Source organism: Hippopotamus amphibius, chromosome 1, assembly GCF_030028045.1.
Source record: "Hippopotamus amphibius kiboko isolate mHipAmp2 chromosome 1, mHipAmp2.hap2, whole genome shotgun sequence".
Lineage (NCBI taxonomy): Eukaryota > Metazoa > Chordata > Mammalia > Artiodactyla > Hippopotamidae > Hippopotamus > Hippopotamus amphibius.
In genome coordinates, this window is record NC_080186.1 from 98,660,994 (window position 1) to 98,688,365 (window position 27,372).

General features: G+C 35.6%; 1 protein-coding gene across 1 annotated transcript in view; it reads left to right on the forward strand.

Moving 5' to 3' along the window:
- Positions 1–27,372, forward strand: part of CAPZA1 (capping actin protein of muscle Z-line subunit alpha 1) — a 41,544-nt gene that overhangs the window by 8,291 nt on the left and 5,881 nt on the right. The window contains exons 2-7 of the mRNA XM_057750126.1: positions 13,351–13,414; positions 15,536–15,587; positions 16,761–16,824; positions 21,071–21,277; positions 25,087–25,166; positions 25,739–25,817. Coding sequence (XP_057606109.1) covers positions 13,351–13,414; positions 15,536–15,587; positions 16,761–16,824; positions 21,071–21,277; positions 25,087–25,166; positions 25,739–25,817 — 546 coding nt within the window. The remainder of the gene's footprint in view (positions 1–13,350; positions 13,415–15,535; positions 15,588–16,760; positions 16,825–21,070; positions 21,278–25,086; positions 25,167–25,738; positions 25,818–27,372) is intronic.

Genomic DNA, 27,372 nt, shown 5'->3' on the forward strand with positions numbered 1-27,372 from the left:
TTGCTAACAGTGGTAAAGTATAAAAAGATTTGGAAAGCCAGGATGCTGACTGTGTGCTTGTCTTATGTTATTTGTGTCCACCATGAAGATTTGCACTAAATATTAGCTTAAGGTAGTGGCTCTCAACCTTGGCAGCACAGGAGAATCACCCAAGGAAGCTTTTAAAAATTCTGGTGCCCAAGGTGTACCCCAGATCTATTACATCAGAAGCTCTGTGGGTGGAACCCAGGCATCAGTAATTGTAAAGCTCCCCAGGTGGTTCTAATTGTATAGCATTGTTCAGAACCAAGGCTTAAGGCAAAGGGGATTTTGTTGGCTTACTTCTTTTGCCATTCTCCTTTTTTCTTTATCTTTTTAGTATTCACCTCAGTGCCTGGGACCCAATAAAGTATAGTTTGTTTTGTTTTGAATGAATGAACAAATTGGTAAACACAGAGATTCAGTAACATCTAGGCATTTGCTTAGGGAAAGAAAGTTAAGTATCTGCTATGTCTAAGTCCATCTCCTCTTACCTCATTGGATTCTTAAAGTAGTGCTAGATATATGAGCAGGTATTATACTCACAGATGAAGAAACTAAGACCCAAGTAATTAAGTGCTAAAGCTGGCATGTGAAACCAGATCTGACTCCCAATGATTTTGAAAAAAAAAAGTGAAATTGGTAAAAAGATACACCTGTAAGTTAAAAATACCATACATAACATGCCAAATATACACCGCATCTTAAAGGTAAAATGCTTCTTGCTTCCCACTGCATCTGTTTGCAAGCCAGCATAGACTCTCACTGCAGAACTCTACCTTTTTGTACTTGGCATTTGCAACACTGCTTTCTGGCACATGAATCTCAAGGCGTTCAGTGTGGATTTCCCCCTAATTCTTAAGTTGGTCCTCATTATTTCCAAAACAATACTCATTGTATCTGGCCACTTGGAACTTTTTACCTATCTGCCCAGTCACCTAGGATTGGGGTGAGAGTGCATATTTTAACAAGTTGCTTATGTGATCTTTTCACTCACTTTAATCTTTTTTTTCTAACCCATTACAACATTATATCTCAGACTCTTATACTTCCTCTGTTCTTGATCTAAATACTTAGGCAGATCCTCTAATTAAGCCAAATAGGGGCCTCTCCCTCCTTTCATATGTATATCAATACTATTTTGCATTTAAGATGACAGCTTTTTTAATATTTACTGAGATTGAGCCAATACTTTTGTTGTTGTTGTTGAATAGTTTATGATTTAAGGCTTTATCACCTTGAACTTCTAAATGAACACTTAAGGTATTGACTTGGAAATCTTTTTACCAACATTTTGGACGTCTTTATGAGAGCCCAGGATGAGGACTAAGGAATGATTTCCTTCTAACTTGGTGTATAGAGAAGTTGTAAATTAAAAGGGAATGGTTGGGAAAGATAACTAGAAAATAAAATGGGAGCTATTTTTGGTTCTTAAATGTTGTAAATTTTATGGATTCTTAAAGTAGTGCTAGATATATGAGCAGGTATTATACTCACAGATGAGGAAACTGAGACCCTAAGTCTTAGCTAAACATAGCTAACAGTAAGTTTTATTTAGTGAAACCTTTATTGCATTTGGTCCTGGAGGTCACTGAAAATAGTTTTATATGGTTAAGTATGTTGTTTTTATATAATATTATATAGCGTAAAATACATTGCTGACTTCTATTAAAGAAAGTTAATCTGACACTGGTTAAAATGATAAGACTTTATTCAATACTTTTGTATTAGGGGAGAGAGATTGAGTTCAGCTCCAAATAAGCAAAGACTGCTGGGAATTTATAGCCAAAAGCAATTGAGGGGGTCAGTAGGTGGAAAATTATTTATTAACAGGAGACATCAGGGATAGGATTCTTGCTAACGGAAGATCGAGGACTTACACATCAAAGGTTGGGAATGAGGAACTTGATCAGTTATCAAGAGTAGAGGAATTCTGTTTAAAGTGACAGCAGGATTCTTGCTAAGACTGGGCTAGGCAGCCCGTAGACAGGATGGGGCCAAGATAAAGGCCTAGTTGAAAAGAGGGCTCAGAGGGGGCCTGACTAAAGTTTGGACCAGGAGAAAGTCTTTGGCACTCCATGTGTGTTATATTATTATTTTAATAAATCTTCAAGCAGTTTTCCTTAGCTTTGGTAGACTTTTTAAAAATGAAATTGCTCTACTTAAAGTTGCCTGTCTCCCCTATTTGTCTATATCTGACAAAACTTATCATTGGTTACTAATAGAACAGTTTCTAAGAAATACTTGAAATGCCTTTTTATTTTCGTTTTTGCACAAAGAAAGTCTTTTTGAAGTGACTTTTAAAAGAGTAAACATAAAACAAATTATTTGAAAATGTCACCACCTATTTTTATAATGTTGATTCTAATTTAAACATAACTATGCTTTTTAAACCTTAGCCTTTACTGATAATGATAAATCAAAATAAACTATCAATATATACATCTACAATTTTATTTCTTTTCTTTTTTTGGCTGTGCACAGCTTGTGAGAGCTTAGTTCCCTGACCAGGGACCGAACCCCGGCCCCTGACAGTGAGAGCTCAGAGTCCTAACCACTGGACTGCCAGGGAATTCCCCTAATTGCATTCTGAATCTTTATAGGATCTCCAGGCCTAAACTGGGAAAATAACATTTAGCTTATTTGGAATTTTAAAAAACATAGCTAACAGTAAGTTTTATTTAGTGAAACCTTTTTTCCATTTGGTTCTGGAGGTCACTGAAAATGTATTTTTTCTTCAAATTATAGCCCCAAATTAAATTCTCACTAGCCTCTGAGAACTCTCAGCCAGCAGGGATTTTGTTGATAAAGGCACTGAAACAAATTCTAGAGCTAGTTTGATACTGAAATACATGCATGTCAACAGCTTGGAACTTACCTCTATTAAATTATTGCTCCAGGCAGTTTATTGTTGATATACTAAAACCCTTAGAACCAGACCTAAAAAATGAACTACACTGAGGCAAGGTATGGTTTTTTTAAAAAAGCAAATAACATCCTAGGGGGAGAGAGGGATGAATAGGCAAAGCACAGAGGTTTTTTAGGGCAGTGAAAAATACTCTGTATGGTACTATAATGGTGGATACATGTCATATATTTGTCAAAATCCATAGAGTGTACACCACAAAGAGTGAACCCTATTGTAAGTTATGGGCTTTGGGTGATAAAGATGTATTAATGTAGGTTCATCAACTGTAACGAATGTACCACTCTGGTGGGGATTTTAATAATGGGGGACAGGGTGTACGGGAAATCTTTGTATGTTCCTCTCAGTGTTGCTATGAACCTAAAACTGCTCTAGAAAAAATAGTCTTGAAGTACAAAATAATAATAATAATAACAACAATAGTAACATCCTAAATATCTTCAAATAGGAAAAACTCTCTTAAGAAGTAACATTGAATTCTGTGCAAATAGAACTTTCTTACCAGGATAAGAATAAGGTATTATCTTTTTCTGGAGGAGGAATGCAACCTTGAATACTTCTGGAATGATGTAGAATAAAAATAAGTAAAATAAATATTTACGAAAGCACAATTTACTACTATTTTTTTAAGTAAAGCCTAGTTGAAAACATGAGTAAACGTCAAAAGATGTATTATCAATTTAAAGGGAAGCAGAGGGACTTCACTGGTGGTCCATTGGGTAAGGCTCCACACTTCCAATTCAGGGGGCCTTGGTTCAATCCCTGGTCGGGGAACTAGATCCTGCATGCATGCCGCAACTAAGAGTTCACATGCCTCAACTAAGAAGTCTGCATGCCGAAACTAAAGATCCCGTATGCCACAACTAAGACCTGCTGCAGCCAAAATAAATAAGTAAACAAATATTTTTAAAAAATAATAAATAAAGGGAAGCAGAATAAAGTCATTTTGAGAAATTTTTTTTGGTCAAAAAAAATGTTGTTCCTCTTTATAGTTATTGATAAAGATTGTAATGATGGAGAATATTAGTTGACTAGGACCCAAAGAACTTCTGGAAGAGAGAAATTATTTTCTCAATAATTTGAAGGGTTTGTTCAGCTTAATAATTTAAAGCAGCAGTTATCTTGCAGTAACCAGTTAATAATAGCTGACATTTACTGAGCCTCCATATTTATATTTTGCCAGAGACTTGACATATATTATTTAACATTCACAGTGACAGAGGATGTGATTCAAAGAGATTGAGACTGAAATTCAAATCTATGTCTGGCCAACTCCAGAGTCTTTATCTTTCCATTTGCCATAGTACCTCATAATAATCTTAAAAACTAAGCATACTTCCTTAGTCATTTTATTCAAAAGAGATTTTATAAACATTTCCTGATTGCCTATATGCCATTTACTTTGCTAGACCCTGTATAGTATAGAAAAGTAAAGCAAGGCAGTTTGCCCAAAGAAAAATTAAGTCTTTGGGAACAGAATGGTACCTATAGAACTAATTACTAACAGCAGTTAAATTTTCAGTGCTATGATAAATGTTCAAAGTATGGTAAAAGAAACAGGGGTTCTTGAGACTTTAAGTAATAGGGAATATATCTTTGAAAGAAACAGATTACCCAACCTTAAAAAGTAGGAATGATCTAGACAGGCAGAGATGAGGAGAGAGGCACAGACTCAAAGACAGTGTGAGTAAAGGCCCAGGAGCAAAGTCTTTAATACACTTAACAGACTAATGAGGGAGATAAAGATTTTCATAAATACCTTGCTGGCATAGATTTGGCTCCTGAAGTATACAAAATTTGGGCAGTATAAACGACCTGGGCCTTGCTGAGAATTGGAATATGGATATTATCTAGTGAAAGATTTCTTCCTTGCCTCTCTGGAATTATCAATCCAACATTCACAAAGACCTGCCGTTGTTAAATACTCAACTTGAAATTCTTTTGTTAAGGAAATTATTTTAAAAGGTAGTTATGAATAGATGTAATGCTGAAATGTGTGGGGTCTGTTATTAAAAGATTATTTAGGGGAAGGCTTCCCTGGTGGCACAGTGATTAAGAATCCACCTGCCAGTGCAGGGGACACAGGTTCTATCCCTGGTCCAGGAAGATCCCACGTGCCATGCAACAGCTAAGCCCATGCGCCGCAACTACTGAGCCTGCACTCAAGAGCCCGCAAGCTACAACTGTTGAGCCCACGTGTCACAGCTACTGAAGTCCTCACACCTAGAGCCCGAGCTCTGCAACAAGAGAAACCACCACAGTGAGAAGCCAGCGCACTGCAATGAAGAGTAGCCCCCGCTCTCCACAACTAGAGAAAGCCCACGTGCAGCAATGAAGACCCAACACAGCCAATAAATAAATAAATAAATTTATTTTTTTTGAAAAAAGATTATTTAGGGGAATTCCCTGGCAGTCCAGTGGTTAGGACTCAGTGCCTTCACTGCAGAGGGCCTGGGTTCAATCCCTGGTCTGGGAACTAAGATCCCACAAGACAAGTGGTACAGCCAAAAAACCAAAAGAAAAGATTATTTAGTAAGTTAAAAATTTGAGTTTTATAAAAATCTTGTAAATTTATTTTTCTAATATTTTCTAAAGTTTCTTACTAAAGTTAACAAAATTACAAAATTAAGCAGTCTCTGGGAAACAGTGGGATATATTACTTTCTCGGTTTGATTTTTAAACTTCAGTACAGATATTAGTAATATAAAAGTGAAATTTTGAATCTTACAAGGATTGAGTATTTTAGTTTATTTTCCTTTTTGGGAAAGCAAGAGGGTAAGGGAAATGAAACTGAAATCTAAGAAAACTTATCTTTCATTCATACAGACTGTAAATTCACCCTATTTAGATTAGAAACAATATAGTACATTCCATGAAATTAACATTTGTGGAATATTTAAATATATGACGGGGTGGAGTTGTGTATGAGGCTTGAGTTACTCCCCCTTTAAAATATACCTGGAGTTATACCCTTTACTGCAGATACTATCATATGAATGCTATGTACAGTGAACATTTTATTTTATGAAATAGGGACTTTTTTTTTTTTTTTAAGCAGAGTGAAGTTTTTGTTCAGCTAAAACCTCCATATAAGTGATTCTCAATTAGGAGTGGATTGACATGCCTCCCCTCCATGGGATATACCTGCTGTCAACTTTCCCCATCCCAGTCTTGAGAATGATTGACTGAATTACTGTTCCTGAAAGTGTCATCCCTCATTTGCATTGCAGCAAAAATATTTTTGCAATCACTAGCTGCTTAGCCATTTCTCTTTCCCCTTTTGCTTGTGCCAGTGATTTTGTTTACCTCTGTTAAATTTCATCTTGTTTTCACTCACTTTTGAAGGTGGATCATAAAATTTTGACTTTTAAAGTTATTCTTTATCATTTTATTTATCCCTCCCAACTTGTGACAACTGCAGCTTTCGCAAGGAAAGCTTTGTCTCAATTTCTGGTTTAAAAAAAAAAATTCTAAAAGGGCTAGGCCAAATCCAGGAGACCACAGTATAGATAATCCTCCTGAATTTGAATACCTATTAGTACTGCATAGTATAGTTGATTGTCTAGTTCAGTGCAACCCCTTTGTATGTATATTACCTTAGACAAGGCACTTCTGAACCTGTTCCTTCATTTACAATGGGAATAATAGTCTCTTCTCTGCCTATTTTAACAACCTGTTTTAAGATCAAAAGAGAGGGACTTCCCTGGTGGCGCAGTGGACACAGGTTCGATCCCTGGTCCGGGAAGGTCCCACATGCTGCAGAGCAGTTAAGCCTGTGCAGCACAACTACAGAAGCGCACGCACTGCAACAAAGAGTAGACCCCACTCACTGCAACTAGAGAAAGCCCTCTCACAGCCATGACGACCCAAAGCAGCCAAAAATAAAATTTTTTTTTTAAATTTAAAAAAAGATCAAAAGAGAGGTTATGAAAGAGTTTTGTAAACAGTAAAATAGTGTTTATTCATTTACATTCCTAGCATGTGCCAGGTCTCAGTCCTAGGTACACAGCAGTGAACAAACATAAATTCTTGTGCTCTATGTCAGAAGCTGGCAAATCTGGTCCACTGCCTTTTTTTATATGGCCTGCAAGCTAATGTATTTTGAATGGTTAGAAAAAAAATCAAAGGAAGAATATTTCATGATATGAAAAATACATGAAATTCAAATTGCAGTGACCAAAATAATGTGTTGATTCAATGGGGGTAATGCTTCCACACTGTATAGGTATATATATATCAAAATCATCACATCGTACACCTTAAATATCTTATAACTTTGTCAGTTGTAGCTCAGTGTAAAAACAAAGTCTTACTGGAACATAATTATGCTCATTAGTTTACATTTGGGACAGAGATCATGTGGCCCACACAGCCCTAAAATATTTGCTGTCTGGCCCTTAACCTTAGCAGTTTGCAGACCCCTGCTTCTATGCTCTTGGAATTCTTTTGGAGGTATTGAGCAGTAAACATAAGTATATGTTCAGTGGTGGTAAGTTCCTTGAAGAAATTTAAAGCAGATAAAGGGGCAAGAATGATGAAGGGTGTGGAGGGTACAGTAACTAATTTATAGAAGTCAGGAAGTCAGAGAAGAGACTTTAGTAGGTGATATTTGAACAGAGACTTGAATGAAGACGGGAAGTGAACCCTCTGATAGAAGAGCATTTCTGGCAAAAGGAATAAAAATTGCAGTAGCCCTGAGGTGGGAATGTAGCTGTAGGTTGAGGAGCTAAACAGTAGGAGAATGAGAGAGGGTGAACCAAATTGTAAAAGAAGCCATGAAGCACACTTTAGATTTTATAGTGATTATATAAATATATCATTACAATTTCTATTCCAGGTATTCCTTCAAGGTATTTTTATGCTATTGTTATAGTGACAAATCAACTTAACACTTCAAAGCCTGTCTTCAAAGACTGTCAGATGTTTATCTAATACTAAGTATGGTCATCCCATGGGGACTGGTTCAGAGATCCCTGCAGGTACTAAAATCCGAGGATGCTCAAGTCCCTTATGTAAAATGGTGTAGTATTTGTGTGTAACTTATGCAAACCCTGCCATATATTTTAAATCATCTCTAGATTACTTGTAATGCCTAATACAATGTAAATGCTATGCTAATAGTTGCTAGTGTATGGCAGATTCAAGTTTTGACTTTTGGAACTTTATGGAATTTTTTTTTCCTCTGAATATAAAATACAGCAGTGTTAATTATACTTATCATCTTATACATTACATCCCTAGTACTTATTTATGTTATAACCGAAATTTGTACCTTCTAACCTTTTCTCCCCACCCCTGTCTCTGGTAACCACAAATCTGAATTCTTTTCCTATGAGTTTGTTTTTGAAGTACAACACTATGTTTGTTCCTGTTATACAGTGTAATGATTTGATATTTCCATACATTTCAAAATGATTACCACAATAAGTCTAGCTGTGGTATGTCACCATACAAAGATGCTACATAGTTATTGACAGTATTCCCCACGCTGTACATTTCATACCAGTCATTTATTTTGCAACTGGAAGTTGATCTCTTGATCTCCCTCACCTCTTTTTTCCTTCCCCCCAACCCCTCCCTTCTGGCAACCACATTTGTTCTCTGTATCTATTACTCTTTCTGATTTGTTTTTCAGATTTCACATATAAGTGAAATTACATAGTATTTGTCTGTCTTTGACTTATTTCACTTAGCATAATACCCTCTAGGTCCATTCATATTGTTGCAGATGGCAAGTTTTCATTCTTTTTTATGGCTAATAGTCCATTGAGTATATATGCGCGCGCACACACACACACCCACCCACCCACCCACCCACCCACATCATATCTTCTTTATCCGTTCCTCTAGGTTACTTTCTAGATGATATCTAGCTGTCTTGGCTATTGTAAATAATGCTGCAATGAATATACAGGTGCATTTATCATTTCTACTTAGTCTTTTCATGGAAATTGAGTTTTGGTTTTTGTTGGTTGCTTAGTTGGTTGGTTGGTTTTTTTGTATTTTTGTTTTTTTGGCCTCACCATGTTGTGTGTGGGATCCCGGGGTTTGAACTCATGCCCCCTACAGTGAAAGCACAGAGTCCTAACCACTGGACTGCCAGGGAATTCCACAAAATTGAGTTGGTATTTATGTGGCTTATATGTATTGTATTAGATATTAAAACTTAGAGTTTTTTTTTAATGAAATTATCATGAGGTTTGTTTTTTGTTGCTGTTTTTGGTTTGTTTTTTTTACTTTATTTTTGGCTGCATTGGGTCTTCATTGCTGTGCATGGGCTTTCTCTAGTTGCAGCAGTCAAGGGCTACTCTTTGTTGCAGAGCACAGGCTCTAGGTGTGTGAGCTTCAGTAGTCCCAAAACTTAGAGGTTTTTAAAACAATTCATTTTAATATAACGATAATAAATTTATTGCATATTAACATAAATGATTACTATTTAAAAAAAACTTTGTTTTTGAAAATGCAGGAAGAATCAGTGGTCAATATCTCCATTCAGTTTGTTGTGCTGTTTTGTCTTAGCTTGTACATATTGTTCCCTCTGGGTGGAGTGCTCTCCTTGGTATTTACTCATCCTTCAATCCAGCTCAAACATCACTGCCTTTGAAGGTCACCCCATCCCCTCCTTATATACATATGTAGAGTCAGTTGCGCCTTCCTTTGTGCCTCATTGTGTCTTTTAATGCTTGCTATATTACTGTCTAGGTGACAGGTCCCTTGAGGTCAGTGACAATGTCTTATTCAGTATTTAATCTTTATTTACTGACTCTTCCTATCTGCTCAGTAAATGTTTGCTGAGTGGATGAACTACTTTTTTACATGCAGTATCAGTTCATCCATTATCCTAATGACTGTTTTTCAATTATAGCAATTCCACCAGATTTTGTAACTTTTGAAAATTTGCGGATAACTCCAGAAATATTAGTAACTCGAATTTTCAGTTTGGTAACTTTTACTTTTATATATTCAAACGTTAATAAGTAGTATGTAAAATATGGCTGTGGCTTTATTCTTTTAAGGGAAGTTGCTTTTGGGTAGTATATGAATATGTTTTTGAACTACATACACTTAATTTTGTATGACTGAGGGGAGTTTCATAATTATGTAAGGATTATGGGAAATGCACCTTGACAGAAAGTGGGATAGACTATAGCTGCTCAACAAACTTGCCACAAATAGACTAAAAAAATAGGTTTGCTATTCAAAATAGGTTTGCTAATTTCTCAAATAAGTGATTGATACCAACAGTTGAAAAGTGCAGTAATATGATTAAGTATACATGCCAAAGCAGATATACACAGTTGGAAATCCATATTGGAACTCTTACTCCTGTATAATATAATTCTCATGAGCTGAGCAGCGTTTCTTACTTCCTGATTAGAACCCCTCTTTTTATTGTTGTTGCTCAGTTAATAAAGGAGCTTTATGGAATATTTCCTCTTAATCTCCTCCAGTTTTCACCCCAGAAAAATAATACATTATCTACAATTACCCTGTCACATCAGGACTCTCAAACTGTATGTGCATAAGACTATCCTAAGGTGTTTGTGGTATGGATTCCTCATCCCTGCTTCCAGATGGTCCACATACAAGTTTTGTCTTCTAAGTCTTAAAAAGTCTTACAGAGCTTTATAGCTCAAAGAAATTTTGCAGATCTCCTAATCTGTTTTAGGAGTTGGATTATTATGAGGAAACTCAGAACCAAAAAAGGTTAGCAGTGTTTCCAGAATCACAAATCTAGTTAGTTAATGGACCAACAGAGCCAGTAATTAGAATCCAGGGTTTCCATTCTGCCTTGCTCCATGAATCAGTAGGCCTTTCTTGACTGAAAAGATAATTTTGGCTATGAAGCAGCTTTTCTTTTACCCTTTTTAGAATAAGAGCAAAGTCACATTAAGATCTTCCATATAAACCTAGGGATGCTAACGTTGTAAAGTATTTCCATCTTTTTCTAACTCTCTTCTCAATCCCAGCTTTATTTTCCAAAAACTCTTAAAAGTGTTTTTTTCTCCCTTAAGAATAGTTTGACTTTGATGGTAACCTTAATTTGATTGGGTCAACAAGAACTTAAAATTGTTTGAAGGAAATGTAAGAAGTCAACAGAAGATGCCTGTCTGGAAAGTAGAGCCCAGTTTATTGTTAGATATACCATGTTCCTCTTTGCCGCTCATCAGTAAGTTAAGTCATCTTTATACTCATATCAGATATTAGGGAATTTTCGGGCTTCCCTGGTGGCACAGTGGTTAAGAGTCTGCCTGCCATTGCAGGGGACACGGGTTCAATCCCTGGACCAGGAAGATCCCACATGCCGCAGAGCAACTGATAAGCCCGTGCACCACAACTACTGAACACTGCAATGAAGAGTAGCCCCCTGCTCTCTGCAACTACAGAAGGCCCGCACACAGCAACAAAGACATAACACAGCCAATAAATAAATAAATAAATAAATAAAAGGAATTTTAGGGAATTTTCAATGTCCTTTCTCTCACAGTGTGTTAGAATTATACTGAGAGACCCATTTGAGGTTAGTCCTACTATCATTGCTAACATCATTATTTTATATATATATAAATACAGATACTGGTAAATGATACTCCAAATTGTTTTTTTAAGATAGGTTTGTATATTCTTTGTATTTCATATTTACTTGAGAGATGAGAGATTGATTTATATGGCAGACTGAGTACATGGTTTTTTACTTTACCTTGTATGCCAAAACTTTTAAAATTAAAGAGTAGGAAAAAGTGGAATGGGAAGAGAAATAAATTATTAATAGTTTAAATAGTAAGAATGTCATCAGTGGACCAAAATTTTTTTTTTTTTTTTTGGCAATTCTTGCTAGAAAGTGGAATGGTTCAAAAACATGAAGAAGAAGAAGAAATTAGAGGAAACCCAAAGCACACTGAAGAAAACTGTTATGGAAGTAGGAGACATTCTGGAGGACATCTAAGGAGCAAGAAGGGGAGAACTCAGAACAGTCTTGGAGTGGATTAGTTGGGGAATTGTTCTCTAAGCTTACTGGACCATTTGGCTCCTCCTTTCATTCCCATTTGGGCTAAGCTGCAGACGAATAGAATTTGTCCTCCGAATATAGCATTGAGAATGAGCATTGGGAGCAGAGAACCAGGGCCATGCCCCAGGTAGCCTGTGGCCTTAGGAGGCTCACTCAGAAGATAATCTGCTCACACATTCTCAGCAGCAAGTCTACTGTTTCCCTCCTCTATGATCAGGGAGACAAACTACAGGTAAACAGAACAGGCAAACTAAAGTAAATTCAAAGAGGAGAAACAGACAAGCAATACCATGAAAGAGAAGCATCAAATTCAACAAACAGTATATACATCTAAATTCTTAGGAAATAGTCGCTAGAACAAGACTTTAAAATAAATATAGTTATTAGCCTCAGAGAGACTCAAGAGATTATTGCACACACAAGAAAGAAATAAAAGTCTTGGAAATTAATAGTTAAAATAATTGTCTGAAAGCAAAATGGGCACAGCTGAAGTGCATGTTAGGGAGTTGAAAAATGGTGCTGAGGAATTCTCTACACAAGGCAATTAAAATGACAAGATAAAACAGGAGAAAAAATTAGGTATGTAGGTTAGATCCTAATATTTCAGCATTCATCTCTAATCAGAGATCCAGAAGCAGATTGGAAGCAGTGGGCAGGGGAGGGAATTAGAATGAATAACAGAAGAAATATTTTCCACAGCATTCTTTAGGACCTTTAGTACAGTGTTGAATAGGTGACAGGAGTCATCTGTCTTGCCTTTAAAATTAGTGACACTGCCTATGTTTCATCATTATTGAATATGATGTAGAATTTTGGTAAATAACGCTTTATAAAGTTAAGGAATTTTATTCCTACTAAAAACTAGTGATTTTGTTGTTTTATGATATTTGAATGGGTGTTGAATTTTGTCTTTTTTTCCAACGTGGGGTAAACTGACCACAAGGTTCTGCTTCTTTAATTTGTAAGTTACATTGATTTATTGGTATTGAATCATTCTTACATTGAGATAAACACCATAAACATAATAAATTGATATAATACCAATTTGCTAATATTTTATTTAGTTTTGCTTGTGTTCATAAATGAAATAGAATTGTAGCTTTTTCTTTTTTTGACTGTAGTGTATTTTGACCAAAAATTGATTATTCAGCTTTTTAAAAAGAAAAATTCAAAATTAAAGCAGCATGTATATGCCTGAATTAGAACAAATCTGTATTGATAATAAACATTTGAGATGTTTTGTGAAAAGAAAATCTGGAGGCTCCTAAACAGTAAGGTTTAAACAGGAGATTATATTTCAAGGGATGTGACAAAAAAGTATGTTATCTATTAATTCCTTCCCCTCTGATATGGTACTCTTCATAATTCTTTTACTGTAAATTTTATTTCTCTTTAGGTACGCATAGCTGCTAAATTCATCACTCACGCACCCCCAGGGGAATTTAATGAAGTGTTCAACGGTGAGTAAAGATTAGTACTTAATTATTTTAAGTTCTCCTTAATCACCTAACAAGCACTTACTGAGTGCTTGCGATCTCTTTTAATCCTTAAAGGTTATACCTGTAGCTAAGGAAATCAAAATTCAAAGAGGTTAAAATAATTGATCCAGTATCACCCAGCTGCTAAGTGTCAGAGCAAGGATTTGAAGCCAGGTCTGAGTCAAAAGCATGCTCTTAACCAGTACATTAGGTTACCTATCTTATGTGAGAAAAGATCTAAAGTAGTTTAAAATTTTTTCTTATTATCTATCTTACACATATTAGTGTATATATGTCAATCCTAATCTCCCAATTCATCGCACTACCACTCCACCCCTGCTTTCCTCCCTTGGTGTCCATACATGTGTTCTCTACATCTGTGTCTATTTCTGCCTTGCAAACCAGTTCATCTGTACCATTTTTCTAGATTCTACGTATATGTATTAATATATGATATTTGTTTTTCTCTTTCTGACTTACTTCACTCTGTATGACAGTCTCTAGGTCCATCTACGTCTCTACATAAAGTAGTTTAATATTGATAAATGTAGAAACTATTAAATTGTTTTTGTAGTTTTATATCTATCATTATAAATCATAGCTCAAATCTCTTCAGTGCTTTTTACTCAGGAAGTGCCATAGCATAGGACAGTTTCTAGAGCCATTGGGGCTGAACTGACTGTATCTGGGAAGCTTGTTAAATGTACAGATTCCAGTGTTATCATCCTCTTAAGATTCTCTTTTGTTAGATCTGGGGTGGCATGGGCAATCTGTTTTATCAAGTTTTCCAGGTGATTCTGAGTCACAGCCAATTTGGGAACCACTATTCCAATATATTTACAGCCTTCCATACTATTTACTATCTTAATACGACTTACAGAATAAAAATGTAGATGAGGCATTATAACTTTGTGTTAATGTCAGTCATCATAATCGCATTTTAAGTTATAAATTAATTCATTTTAAAGTTTGCCTTAAGTAAAATCATAATCTTTGTGCATCTTGATTCAGTTTAGCAAATATTTATTTTGAAATTCTAGCTTGACATTAGAAAGTTACTTGCTTAGAGGAACTGTGTAATGTTCATTTGTACCTGTAAATGTATGTTTACAAGGAGTAAAATAGTACGGTAGAAGTAAATCAAGACATTCTTCTTTATAGACTTGTTTTTGGATATTTGAGCACTAACAGCAAGAAAAACAAATGCAGCCTTTCTTTGTCTAGTCTCTCTTGCATATTGACCAAATGTAAATTTTCAACAACGGAGCTTTTAGAAATTCTCCTACGACTTTAACTTTATCCAGCTGGTTAGCTCAGATAAATTCTTGACTTAACAAAAACTAGTGGCCTTTGTAGTTAGAAGTACCTTGTTTTATTTCTGACAACTGAATGTACTTTATAGGAATATCATGAGAATAACTGATACTAAAGCATTAGGTTAAGAGTTGGCAAGCTGCTTATGACATGACGGCTGGTTTTTATTGGCATGCTACATATTGGCCTCTGCCAGCCCCTTCTTTCAGAAGCTCTCAGAGTCAATTGCCTTTGGCTTATAATTAGCCTTCTCTCTTGGAGTTAATGCTTGGTAGTTTTTTGGTAACAAGGACCCTCCTCTTCCAAAAGGAAAGTGACTAGACTCTTGACACACAGCTTTTTAAAAAGATTGTACGCCCCCACATTAGATTCTCCAAAGAAAAATATGTTCAGCAGTTTCACTGCCACTAACTGAATTATGCCCAGCTTTCTTGGCCTGGTGTTATAGAAAAACCTACAATTCTTAATCTGTTTTAAAAGGATTCTTTAGATACAGAGTAACAGTCCTAACTGTAACCTTATGTAAACCATGTTTTTCATTTGCTATGAAATTCCTTGAGAATTTATTGTTGGATTATTGTACCATAAATAATTCTATCCAAATCTGTGAACATTAGCATCTGTTTGTATACATTTTTAGAATTTCTACATATACAGTATATCCAAAGACTAATCTTGCAAAAGCCTGGTTTTCTAAAAACCTAATCTAGAAATCTGGTAAAATTTCTCAAGTTCATCTTCTACTGAACATTTGAATTTTAACATCTTTAACATCATGTTCCTCCTCAGATGTCCGGCTACTACTTAATAATGACAACCTCCTCAGGGAAGGGGCAGCACAGTAAGTATCTTTCTAAATCCACTTTTACTTGTTACTCTAATATTGGGTAAACTATGTTGATAGTAAACTAGTACCCTGAAAACTAACTTTAAAACCAAGTGCTTTATTTTGAAGTATTTTAACAGTTTTAGTGGGGTTTTTTTTTCGCTTGGAGAAAACGTTTCCCCCAAAATGTTGTTTACTTCCTTAAAGTTTATTATATATATGGTCTTACTTATTTTTATTCTTGCCCAGATTTTCCTTATTAAAGCAGAGTTTAATGTTAGCTGTTAGGTTTTCTTCTATACTTTTTTAGTTCAGGTTGAATTTTTTTTTATAATTGCCAATTATAGAAAAATTAGGCTGCTGTTGAGTGATAATGTTTCTCAAGTTGCCAAAGAATAACAGATATTCAGAAAGTACCTTAATGGAGTTAGCCGTAGAATAATTGCATGATTATTCTACCCAATCATTGATTCCTTATCGCTTTCAGGCTAATAAATTTTTCTAGAATATCATTTTCATTTTGCCCTTGTCCTCAAAAACATTAGATGGGTGGGTGGGTGGGTGGTTGGTTGGTTTTCTTCTTCAAATCTAAACACTATCTAGCTTTCAAGGCCCCCTGTTCTCTGGCTTTATCACTGCTCTGCTTTACTCTTCAATAGAAAGTGCTCTTTCAGTTACTATCTATCCAACTGGCCCAGAGTCCCTTTGTAAAGAGGAAACCAGAATTGGATAATGACTGTGCAAGGGTGGGATGGGGAGATGGAACAGGGATTGTGCTGCAGAGCAACAAATAATTACCATAAACACATTTGGTTTAGATTTTAGCTATAGAAAATGTTTTAAGAACTGCTGCCTGGGAAACAATCTTCTTCTGCCCTATCTATACTGATTTTTGAGAACTCATTTTGGGACCAGATCCTGCAAACCTAAAATTTGCACAGCATCACTATAATTGCCATAATGAATGCTACCCCAGTTATACATTCTCTTTCACTGTTCTGTGAACTTTTTTTTTTCTTGGCCACACCACGTAGCATGTGGGATATTAGCTCCCCAACCAGGGATTGAACTGGTGCCCCCCTGCAGGGGAAGCATGAAGTCCTAGCCACTGGACCACCAAGGAATTTCCTGAACTACCTTTTATATTTATTTATATATAATTCTTTTCTCTCTTTTTAAAAAAACCAGTGCATTTGCCCAGTATAACATGGATCAGTTCACACCTGTGAAGATAGAAGGATATGAAGATCAGGTAATAGTTATTTCTAGTAGATAGACTGTGCCTGGAAGGTAGTATAAATACTATACTATAAAACAGATGTCTGAAGATAAGATGCTGCATAAATTCATGTCTTAGTATTCTTAGCTTTTGTAAATATTCTACATATTAGGAAATTCTTCCTCCCTCTGAAAATACTAGGAGTTTCTTTGAAGAGATAGCTGTCTCTAACAAGACAGTGAAAGTAAAAGGAATTGAGTTTTACACAAGTTTTCCAGCTGTCTCTAATTCTCCTTGGTAAGAATAACAAGAGACATTATATTTAATGGGAAAACAAGGATTCCTGTTCAGTTACGGGAACAAAGCAAATACATATTCCCATTTTTACCACAGAGTTATTAACATTTTAAGACAGAGCTTTGTAAATTCGTTTATGTACACTTCAAAGCAACATGGAACCAAATAGCAAATGCCTTTTAAAAGTCTGAATCCCTTTTGAACCCACAAGTCCACAGAATTTATCCTAGGGAAATAAGTATGTAAATGTGTAAAAAGATTATTTGAAGCACGGTTTATGATAGTGAAAAATTGGAAACAATCTAGATGTCAGACATTAAATATCTGTAGACCAAAATCCTGTGTAACCATTGAAAATTGATAGGAATATAGAACTGGGAATATGTTCATGGTATATTAAGCTGAAACATAAAGCAACATGTAGCATTAAGCTAGTTTATTTTTTAGCTAGATATAGTATCTTATAAAAAGATACTATATTAGAATCTGCATCTTAAATTCTGTGAAAGATACATCTTTATGTGCCATTAAAAAAGAAAAAACAATGTCAGTTAAACTATGACACAGTCCTGACATGCTGTCAAGTGTAAGATGCATCCCGTTTTGTGAGATGTTAAATCATGAGGGGAATTTAAGACTCAGAAATAAAGTAGTATATAGATGTGCATAGAATTGGAAATGTGGGAAAATATACATCAAAATGTTAACTCCCTATGTTAGGATTACAGGATTACTATAATTTGTTTTGTTTGTTGTTTTTTGTTTGCTTTGGTTTATATTTGTGCTTATCTTTATTTTCTCAATGAAAATAGATTAATTACAAGTATAAAAGACAAAAAATACTGAAAAGTAAATGATAAATATTGCTTACAGTTGATATTGTATACTTTGCTAATACAGCAGAATTATTGAAATAATAAGGTCTGTGTCCAGATACATGATATAAGAACATTCCTGTATCCACGTGGTGGCCAGCTTAAACATGTAATCAAGAGGAGATCACATTCTTAGCCACAACAGCAACACATTACCTAGACACACAAGGAAAATATGAAAAGACGTTTGAGTTATTAAAGTAGATGCCATCACTACATATAATAGAAAATCAACTACAGTGGGTTAACTAGAGACTTTATTTTTGCCACATAAGAAGTTCAGAGGTAATATTTAGGGATGTTATGGTAGCTCCGTATCATCAGAGACGCAAGTTGCTTCTGACTCTCTATTGTGCCATCCTGTGTATGGTTTTCATTATCATGCTCTCAAGATAGCTGATCCATCTCTGTGCACTGAATCCATGTTCCAGGAAGGAAGAAGGAGGAAGGTGCAAGAGGTGCTATTGGCTCTTCCAGAAGCAACTTCCACTGATAAATTATTGCCAGTATGCATATCACTTTATCATTTCTAGCTGAGAAGTGTTATCTTTTTGGATGGACACATTGCCTTCTTGAAAACCTTTGAGGTTCTATTAGTAAGGAAAAGAGAGAGAATGGATATTGTATAGGAAACTAGCAAGAGCCTGTCACACAGTTCATATACACACACCCACACATTTTAATCAGAGAAATGAATGGAAAATTAAATAGATGTAAATACCACATTTCTGAATAAGAAATATAAGTAATATGGAAAGTTTATCTGAATAAGAAATATAAATAATATGGGAAGCTTTTTCAAATAGATTCCATACAATTCCTATGAAAATTGTAATAGACCACACAGGATTATTCTGATCAAGAAGAAAAATGAAGGAGATTAATGCTAGCAAACATAAAGATATAAAGCAGTGATAGTAGAGCCTTAAACTAAGTATCGTAAAACAGAAGGGAAAAGGAAATAATTGATAAAATTATAAGATTAACCTTCCAAAGCCAACAGTATACCTAGATTAATTTCAAGTGTAGTTTAAAGGTTAACTATTTTTTAAACATAAAAATTTAGTAGGAAATCGAAAGAGATGCATAACTTGAGTAGTGATGAAACAGAAAAGTTTATAAAAGAAAGTGACTTCTGCAGAATAAAAAGATTTTTAAAATAAGATTTAAAAAGGAGAAAATATGTAACTCAAACAAAATTAAAAGGTTATTCAAATACCTAAGGATGATGCCAAAACTTGGATAAATGAGCAACAGACATGAACCAACTGTACCCAATTGGAGAATACAAAGCAAACTTGAAAAGCTTTAGGTCACCTACTAATAGTAATTAAGGAAGTAAAAATTAAAATTTTAATGTGAATATATTTACCTTTTAGTTACAAAAGTTGCAAAATTATAATGAGAAAGCTTTATGAAGGTAAGACTAAGGAAATAGTTTTATGTATTGTTCCTACTGTCATTATAGACAAGGTTTTTAAAAGTCTGGTGATAACAGGAATCTGAAAAGTAGGAATTCTTTCAAAAGTATTTTTTTTTAAGAAGAAAAGACTAGATTTATGGTAGAACTTACAGTGACTTTCAGTGGTAGAAACTGTAACTAGCTTAAAGCTCCTTCAGTTCAGAAGTGATTAAGTATACTATGGTATGTATAATGAGATCATATATAATTATTTTAAATGGTAACTATGTGAAAAGGTACAAATGGCAAGTTAGGGAAAAATATGTGGAACTCAAAACACATGCAAAAGGATAATCTCCCTAGAGTTCAGCTAGAAAAAGACTGAAGACTCAGTAGAAAAGTGGGCAAAAATTAGGTACACATAGTTTTCCGAAGTGGAAACAGAAATGAATTTTTTAAAGGTGAAAAGAAATGCCAGTTAAAATTTCTACTAATGATGGGCTTGTAACTTAGTACCACATCCTATGATAAAAGGCAGTTTGTCAGTCTCTGTCAAAATTACAAATGCATTTACCCTTGACCCAAGTGTCCTGCTTCAGGGAATTTATCCCACAGGTGTGCTTGGCACATGTACATAATTTGTACATAATGAACATACATGGACTTTCGTTGCAGTGTTGTTTCTTGACAAGAGATTAGAAACCACTCAAGCTATCCATTGATAGGAGACTAGTTGAATACATTTTTGTGTACCTATACAATGGAGTCATACATAGTTGTAATAAAAAACAAGGAAGTTCTCTAAGCACTAGTATGGAAAGATGGTCTAGAAACATCAAATTTAAAAAGAAGGAAAAGGTACCATATAGTATTCTAGTTTTTGTGTAAAAGAAAGGAGTGGGGAATTAGAATATTCACTTGTATTTGTTAAAAACAAAACAAAACAACAACAACACTGAAAGAATAAATCAGAAATTGGCAAATTTTTTTCTGTGAAGGCTCAGATAGTAATAAGTATTTTCAGCCTTGTGGGACAAAAAGTCAGCCTTGACTACTCAACTCTGCTATTGTAGCAGGAAAGCGGCCATAGACAATACAAAAACAAACAAGTAGGGCTGTGTTCAATAAAACTTTATTTACAAAAACAAATGGCACCTCATGCATAGCTTGCCAAAGACAACTCTTGCTCTAAATTAATAAAATCAGTTACCTTTGTGGGGAAGGGGGAATATGTTGGGAATTTGGTGAATGGCAGATAAAGGTGAGAAAAAGATTTCACTTTATATATATATTGTTTTTCATTTTTGAACCATGTAATTGATTGTATTACCTATTTTAAATACTAAGTGTAATGACTCTGGAAAAAGTTCATGAAATATGTGAAAAAGGAATACAAAAGTGTACATAGAAGTTACTAATTACAAATATGTGTATATACATAGATTGTATATTAGACAGAAACCAAGAAATGAAGGGTATTGTTAGGATGTGGGAAATGTTGCAGTTTAGAGTTGACTCACCCCGAAACATAATATTTTTATAAAAATAAAAATGTGAATTGATTGAAAAATCAATTATGAAAGAGAAATCTGACTAAATGGAAAGTTAATCGTCTCCAGAATTTTTATTTGTTTGTTTTGTAAAGTGTGACAAGAACTGTCTTTTTTTTACAGAGTTACTTATGTTTGTAATTATTCTTTGGAAGGTCTTAATTACAGAACACGGTGACCTGGGTAATAGCAGATTTTTAGATCCAAGAAACAAAATTTCCTTTAAGTTTGATCACTTACGGAAAGAAGCAAGTGACCCCCAGCCAGAGGAAGTAGATGGAGGTCTGAAGTCTTGGAGAGAATCCTGTGACAGTGCTTTAAGGGCCTATGTGAAAGATCATTATTCCAACGGCTTCTGTACTGTTAAGTATCTGCCTGCTTCATTATTAGAGTGTTTTATTTCTTATGATTACCTTATCGTTTGAAGGCTTTGGCCAGCCACAAACATCTCTTCCTTTTAGTTACAGTCTCCTCTGCATTTTATTCCCTAAATCATTTTTGAAAGGGGTGTAAATGGAAAATGGGAAATGTGGGAAATTCTTTCTTAAAATCCCAGTGTATAAAAATTTTATTTTATTTTATTTTATTTTAATTTTTTTAATTTTTTGGCTGCACTGTGTGACTTACAGGATCTTAGTTCCCCAACCAGGGATTGAACCCAGGCCCCAGCAGTGAAAGCACCAAGTACTAACGACTGGACCACCAGGGAATTCCCTAGTGCATAAAAATTTAAAATCTCAGTGTATCCTATTTCACATTTGTCTTATTTATTCATGAGAAATTGCCTTACAGCCATCAAAAAAGCTTTTTACAAAGCTACTTCTGCATAGTTTAAATGATTTCATTGATAGTCAAAATTATTTGAACTAAACAATTTTTTTTTAAATCAAAGGTAATTTTGACTCTCTTTTAATACTTTTTGGTGGAAAAAAATGATAAGTTTTTGGTTCTATCATTTCTCCTTAAAGAAAATTGTTAAAATATTAATGTATAGAAAGTGCTTAGAAAGTGACACAAAATGAGCTCTGCATAAATTCTGGTTATCGTTATTACGCATTTGATTTGTTTTTGTTCTGGTTTTTTGTTTTTAAATAATGGAGAAAACCCGTTATGATGGGTAAGTACAGAATTCCATTTTGAAACCTAGTATTGCAAAGGGAGAGATGACACACACACTTTTTAGAAATTGACTATTCATTCTTTTTTTTTTTTTTTTTTTTTTTTGGGGGGGTACACCATGTTCAATCATCTGTTTTTATACACATATCCCCGTGTTCCCTCCCTTCCTTTGACTATTCATTCTTAAATCTACTTTCAACTTATCATTTGTTGCCTATTCAGAATTTGTCACTACTCAATCTTAATTTGGAGAGCTCCCACACTGAGTAACCCTGCTGTGTCCTTTTCTCACTTCTTTTAGCTAATACATGAGCTACAGAAAGACGTGGAATTATTCTAACAGTGTCTACTGTACTGAAGTGTCTTACATCCTCAGCTGTTCAGTTTAGTAATTCTTAACTTTATCTCAGTAATCCCTGATATTTCTGTGTGCAGTTGACCCTTGAACAGTGCAGTAGTTAGGGGCACCAACCCATCGTGCAGTTGAAAATTCAAGTGTAATTTATAGTAAGCCCTCCATGTTCAAGGTCCTGTCTGTTTGTTTGGAGTTGTTTTTTTTTTTTTAATATTTATTTGGTTGTACCAGGTCTTAGTTGCAGCACATGGGCTCCTTAGTTACAGCAGGCAGGCTCCTTAGTTGCGGCATGCATATGGGATCTAGTTCCCTGACGAGGGATCAAACCCAGGCCCTCTGCATTGGGAGTGTGGAGTCTTAACCACTGCTCCACCAAGGAAGTCCGCTGAGGTCCTTTTGTATCCACAGTTCGGGGTCTGTGGATTCATCCAACTGTGGATTCAACCAATGGTGGATCGTGTAGTACTGTAGTATTTATTATTGAAAAAAATAGTAGTTCAAACTAGTGTTGTTCAAGGATCGACTCTACTGTGTTTCAAAACTTTCCCATTGCCCTTTAGGCATCTGCTCCCCTGCATTTTAATAGAATCGAGAATGACATGAAATCTTTTTATTTCTCTTCTTTCCACACTCAGAAATCTTCCCTTTCTTCCATGTACTTGAATCTGAGGAAGAAGGATCCATATTCTTGATTTCATACAATCCTATCTACTTCAGGATGTCTGATTGTGACTTCGTTTTCTCTTCTGATGTGTAGTTCTCTTTACCTAGAAATATTTTTATTTCTCCTGTCCTTAAGTGGGGTGGGGGGGGGGGGGGGGAACGGACACACATTTCTTCAGTCAAAATAGTAATTCCTGTAAGTTACTTCTCTTTCTTCTTTCCACCTTGCCCTTCCTCCTTCTCCCTTCCCTCATATCTCTCTCTCCCTCCCTTCCTCCCTTTCTCTCCTCTGTTGTACAACCAAACCAGGGAGCGTTCTGCTCCTACTAGTGCTTTCCTCATTAGTTACCAACTTCTTAACCCCATGAATTTTGGCTTCAGTCGCTACTCTACAGAAACTCCTTTCTGAGATTAATGATTCCTGAATTGCCTGACCCAGTGTCCTTTTCTTGGTCCTTGACTTTTGTATGGCATTTCACACTGAGGCCAACCAGCTACTTTTAGAAACTATCTTTTCTTAGACTGCTATGTCAGTACCCTCTAATTATTCTTACTCTGTTTCTTATTTCTTATCCTCTCCCCTACTTTTGTAAACGTGGGCAATACCCATTACTGTATTTCTCTCTCTCAGAAACTCATAGTTTATATAATGTAGGGGAAGTTACAGAATTTGGTGTCAGAAAAGCAATGGGGACTTCCCTGGTGGCACAGTGGTTAAGAATCTACCTGCCAGTGCAGGGGACCACGGGTTTGATCCCTGGTCCAGGAAGATCCCACATGCTGCCAAGCAACTGAACCTGTGCTCTAGAGCCCGTGAGCCACAACTACTGAAGCCCACATGCCTAGAACTCATGCTCTGCAACAAGAGAAGCCACTGCAATGAGAAGCCTGAGCTTCACAACAAAGAGTAGCCCCCATTCGCTGTAACTAAAGAAAGCCCACCTGCAGCAACAGAGACCCAATGCGGCCAATAAATAAATAAATGGATAAATAAATTTATTTTTATTTTTTAAAAAAAGAAAGAAAAGCAGTAGGTTTGGGTTCTACCTTAACCACTTTCTGAATGACCTTGGGCAAGAAGCTCAATGAACTTCAACTTTTGTCATCTATAGATAACAACAGTGTGTTTCACTATACTTACTAGAGCAAAAGGAAAATAAATATAAAAACATTTGTGGATTGTAAAGCCTTTTGTTTTTTGTTTTCTTTGGTGATCACATTTTTGTTCACCTTTCCTACACTAAGGAACAGTTGGTGTTTCTAACTTCTAGCTGGACATCTACATCTGAATTTTCCAATTTGTTAGTGATGCCACTGTCTTTCTAGTCACCCAAGCATGCAAATACTTTGGCCCCTTCCTTTCTCTTGCCCTTCACTTGCAATATATTGCCAGACTTTTGACTGTGCTTCTGCATCCTTATACCAATTGATACTACCCTGTTTTATTACGTAGATTAATTTTGTGGCCTCCTAACTTTCAACTTTTGTCCCATTTTACCCTGTACACCAGTATTAATTATTATCCCAAAATAATAGTTGGTCATGTTTTGGTTTCTGCCCATTGCCTGTGGAATAAAGTCCAGTTTTCTTACCTTACATCTACTACTACATGACCTAAATCTACCATCCTGTATTATCTCCCACAGTTCCACTTCACACACACCCTCTAACCTGACAGAACTAATTACCATTCAGTCATTCACGGAACCAGCCCCCAGTTTCTTTCCTGAACTGCTTACTCATCTTTATTCTCAGTCTCTACTAATCAGAATCTCATCTGTCTTGTAAAGCCCATTCTAACTGGTACCCCTCTTGCAACCTGAACCAGGAGCAGTGTTTTCTTCTGTATTCATTGTACTACTGTCTCCTCTAGAACTTAACATGTGGTTTGTGTTCATACTCCATGAACTCTTGTGAGCTGTAAACTCATCCTGTTTGACTTTTCATCTCCTCCAAGGATTTAGCATACTGCTTTTGTATAATGTTTGTTGCTTAAATATGTTCTCAAGAATCTAACTTTTTTTAAAACAACAGGTTTATGCTAAAACTATAGATGGGCAACAGACCATTATTGCGTGTATTGAAAGCCACCAGTTTCAGCCTAAAAACTTCTGGTAAGAAAGTAGATGTTCTCTTCTTTTTAATCTCATTTATATAGGAAAGAAACCAAACCAGCAGTTGAGACTTGGTTTTTCATCTAACTAGCTTGGGGATAGGTTATTTGAGAAACTTCAGTTCCCTACTGCAGAATGAGGGGTTTGGATGTGCCCATTTAGATTTCTTCTAAGATTTTATAATCTATCTTTTAAATATTACTCTTACATTGAGTGAGAATAAGTCATTAAAGACCCAGTGGAAAGTCTGGGTTTTACTTGAGTTTGTTTAATAATACTTGAGTTATTGCAACTCAGTGGCCCATCCATCTGTTTGTGGAAAAGCCTCCCATGAGCAGAGTAGGCGTGGTTTTCTACTCCAGGATAAAAAAAATGAAAAGTGAAAGTCAAAATAACTTACAAAAGGCTTATAATTAGGCCACTTGGATACAAACTGGTGGATAGAGCCTTGTTTTTATCAAGCTGGAAATGACTTGTTTCTTTTTTTTCCTCTTTCCCAAATTCTCTGCTTCAGTGGCAAATCACCTCTTTCTTATTGCTAATTCTACAGTGTTGTGTGTGTATTTTAATAGGAATGGTCGTTGGAGATCAGAATGGAAGTTTACCATCACACCATCTATAGCCCAGGTGGTTGGAGTACTTAAGATTCAGGTGAGATCCCAATATGTTAATAAGCCATGTTAAAACATCACATCTTTAAAACAAACATTCAAGTTGATATTTGTTCTGACATTAGAAATAAGGAACAACTATATGTAGCTGCAAAGGGAGATGGTTGGTAAATAGAAATAGAAGTGAATAGAAGTAGACTCCTCCTTCCTGGGGAAGTACTGTAGTTAAACAGAGAGAGCTATTCTGGGTTGATAAAGGATAATCATATGAAGTGTATGGCTTGTTATTTTTCTCTTTCAAAGATAACCTGAGATCTTTCCAGGAGTTATCAAACAGCAGTTCTAGGAAGAAGAAAATAACTGATTATGAAGAAGTGACTACACAGCAGCTACTGTAGCTTAGTCTTTTATGTGTCTCATTTAAATGTATACATATGCATATATTTAAGGTTAACTCTCATCTCTGAAGAAAGCTACATGAATGGACATGTTTTATTTATTTATTTTTTTACAGTAATGACAGGAGGTTTTAAACCAAGTAAATAAAACAGAGGAACTAGAGAGAATGGCCAGGTGTGATTGACCAAGCAGAGTAGATTTCTAATGCTGGTGTCAGGACAGGCAGGTGAATAAGGACCTTATTAACTCATTGGATGCCTATCTGGAATGAAGTCTTCTGATATCCTAACAGGTTTGACTTTCAAAATTCATGATGATTTAATTCTTAAGCCCAACTAAGTCTAAAGTCAGATTAAACAGTTACTGATAACTGAGAAGGTCAGCACCTAATTTTACTTCTATCATATTGTGGTAAGTCTTGCTTTAATAACAATTAGCAAGAGTTGCCTTTTTAAATGGTATAATTTAATTGAAATACACGTAGTAGATGTGGACTGTAAGCACGTTTTTCGTACATACCTATTACTTCCTGCTGCAAGTAGCTGCACCTCTCCTCCTGGGAGCTTTTCCTAGCTGCAGGAGCATGCCCAACTCAGGTGAGGCACACTGAAAGTGTTCTGTTCACAGCTCTGGCACAGCCCTTAGTGCCGTTCAAAAGTTGGTGGGTAAATATGTCAGCTTCTTCACTCCTCAGGTAGGACAGCTCTAAAGCATGTTCTGCATAGTCTTCCAGAGTCCAGTGCCCACACCTGTAATGCGTTCATCAATGCACCTATAATACTTCCTTGCCTTCTGTGTCTCAGTTCCTCATTCCTTGCTAGTGCTTTCTGAGATTACCTCCAAAATAAACCATTATCTCACAAATCTTTATCCCGGGGTCTGCTTCTAGGGGAGCCCAACCTAAGACAGTATGTTATTCTCCATCTGTTGACTGTGTCTGTGAGTAGCCCTATGCTCTAGACCTCTTGTAACTATGGCATCAGCATTAACTTGGCAGCTTACTATAAATTTATGCAAGGAAATTTATTTTCCTTCTAGAAGGAAATAAAGTTACTTGTGTTTCAGCTTTGCCAAGGCAAACCTATAAATTAAGAGCACACATTACATAGGTTTCTGATAAGACTTTTACAACAGGGTCCAGTACCCAGATATACCTCATTTATATCTTTTAACCATAGACTGATCACACTTTGGGG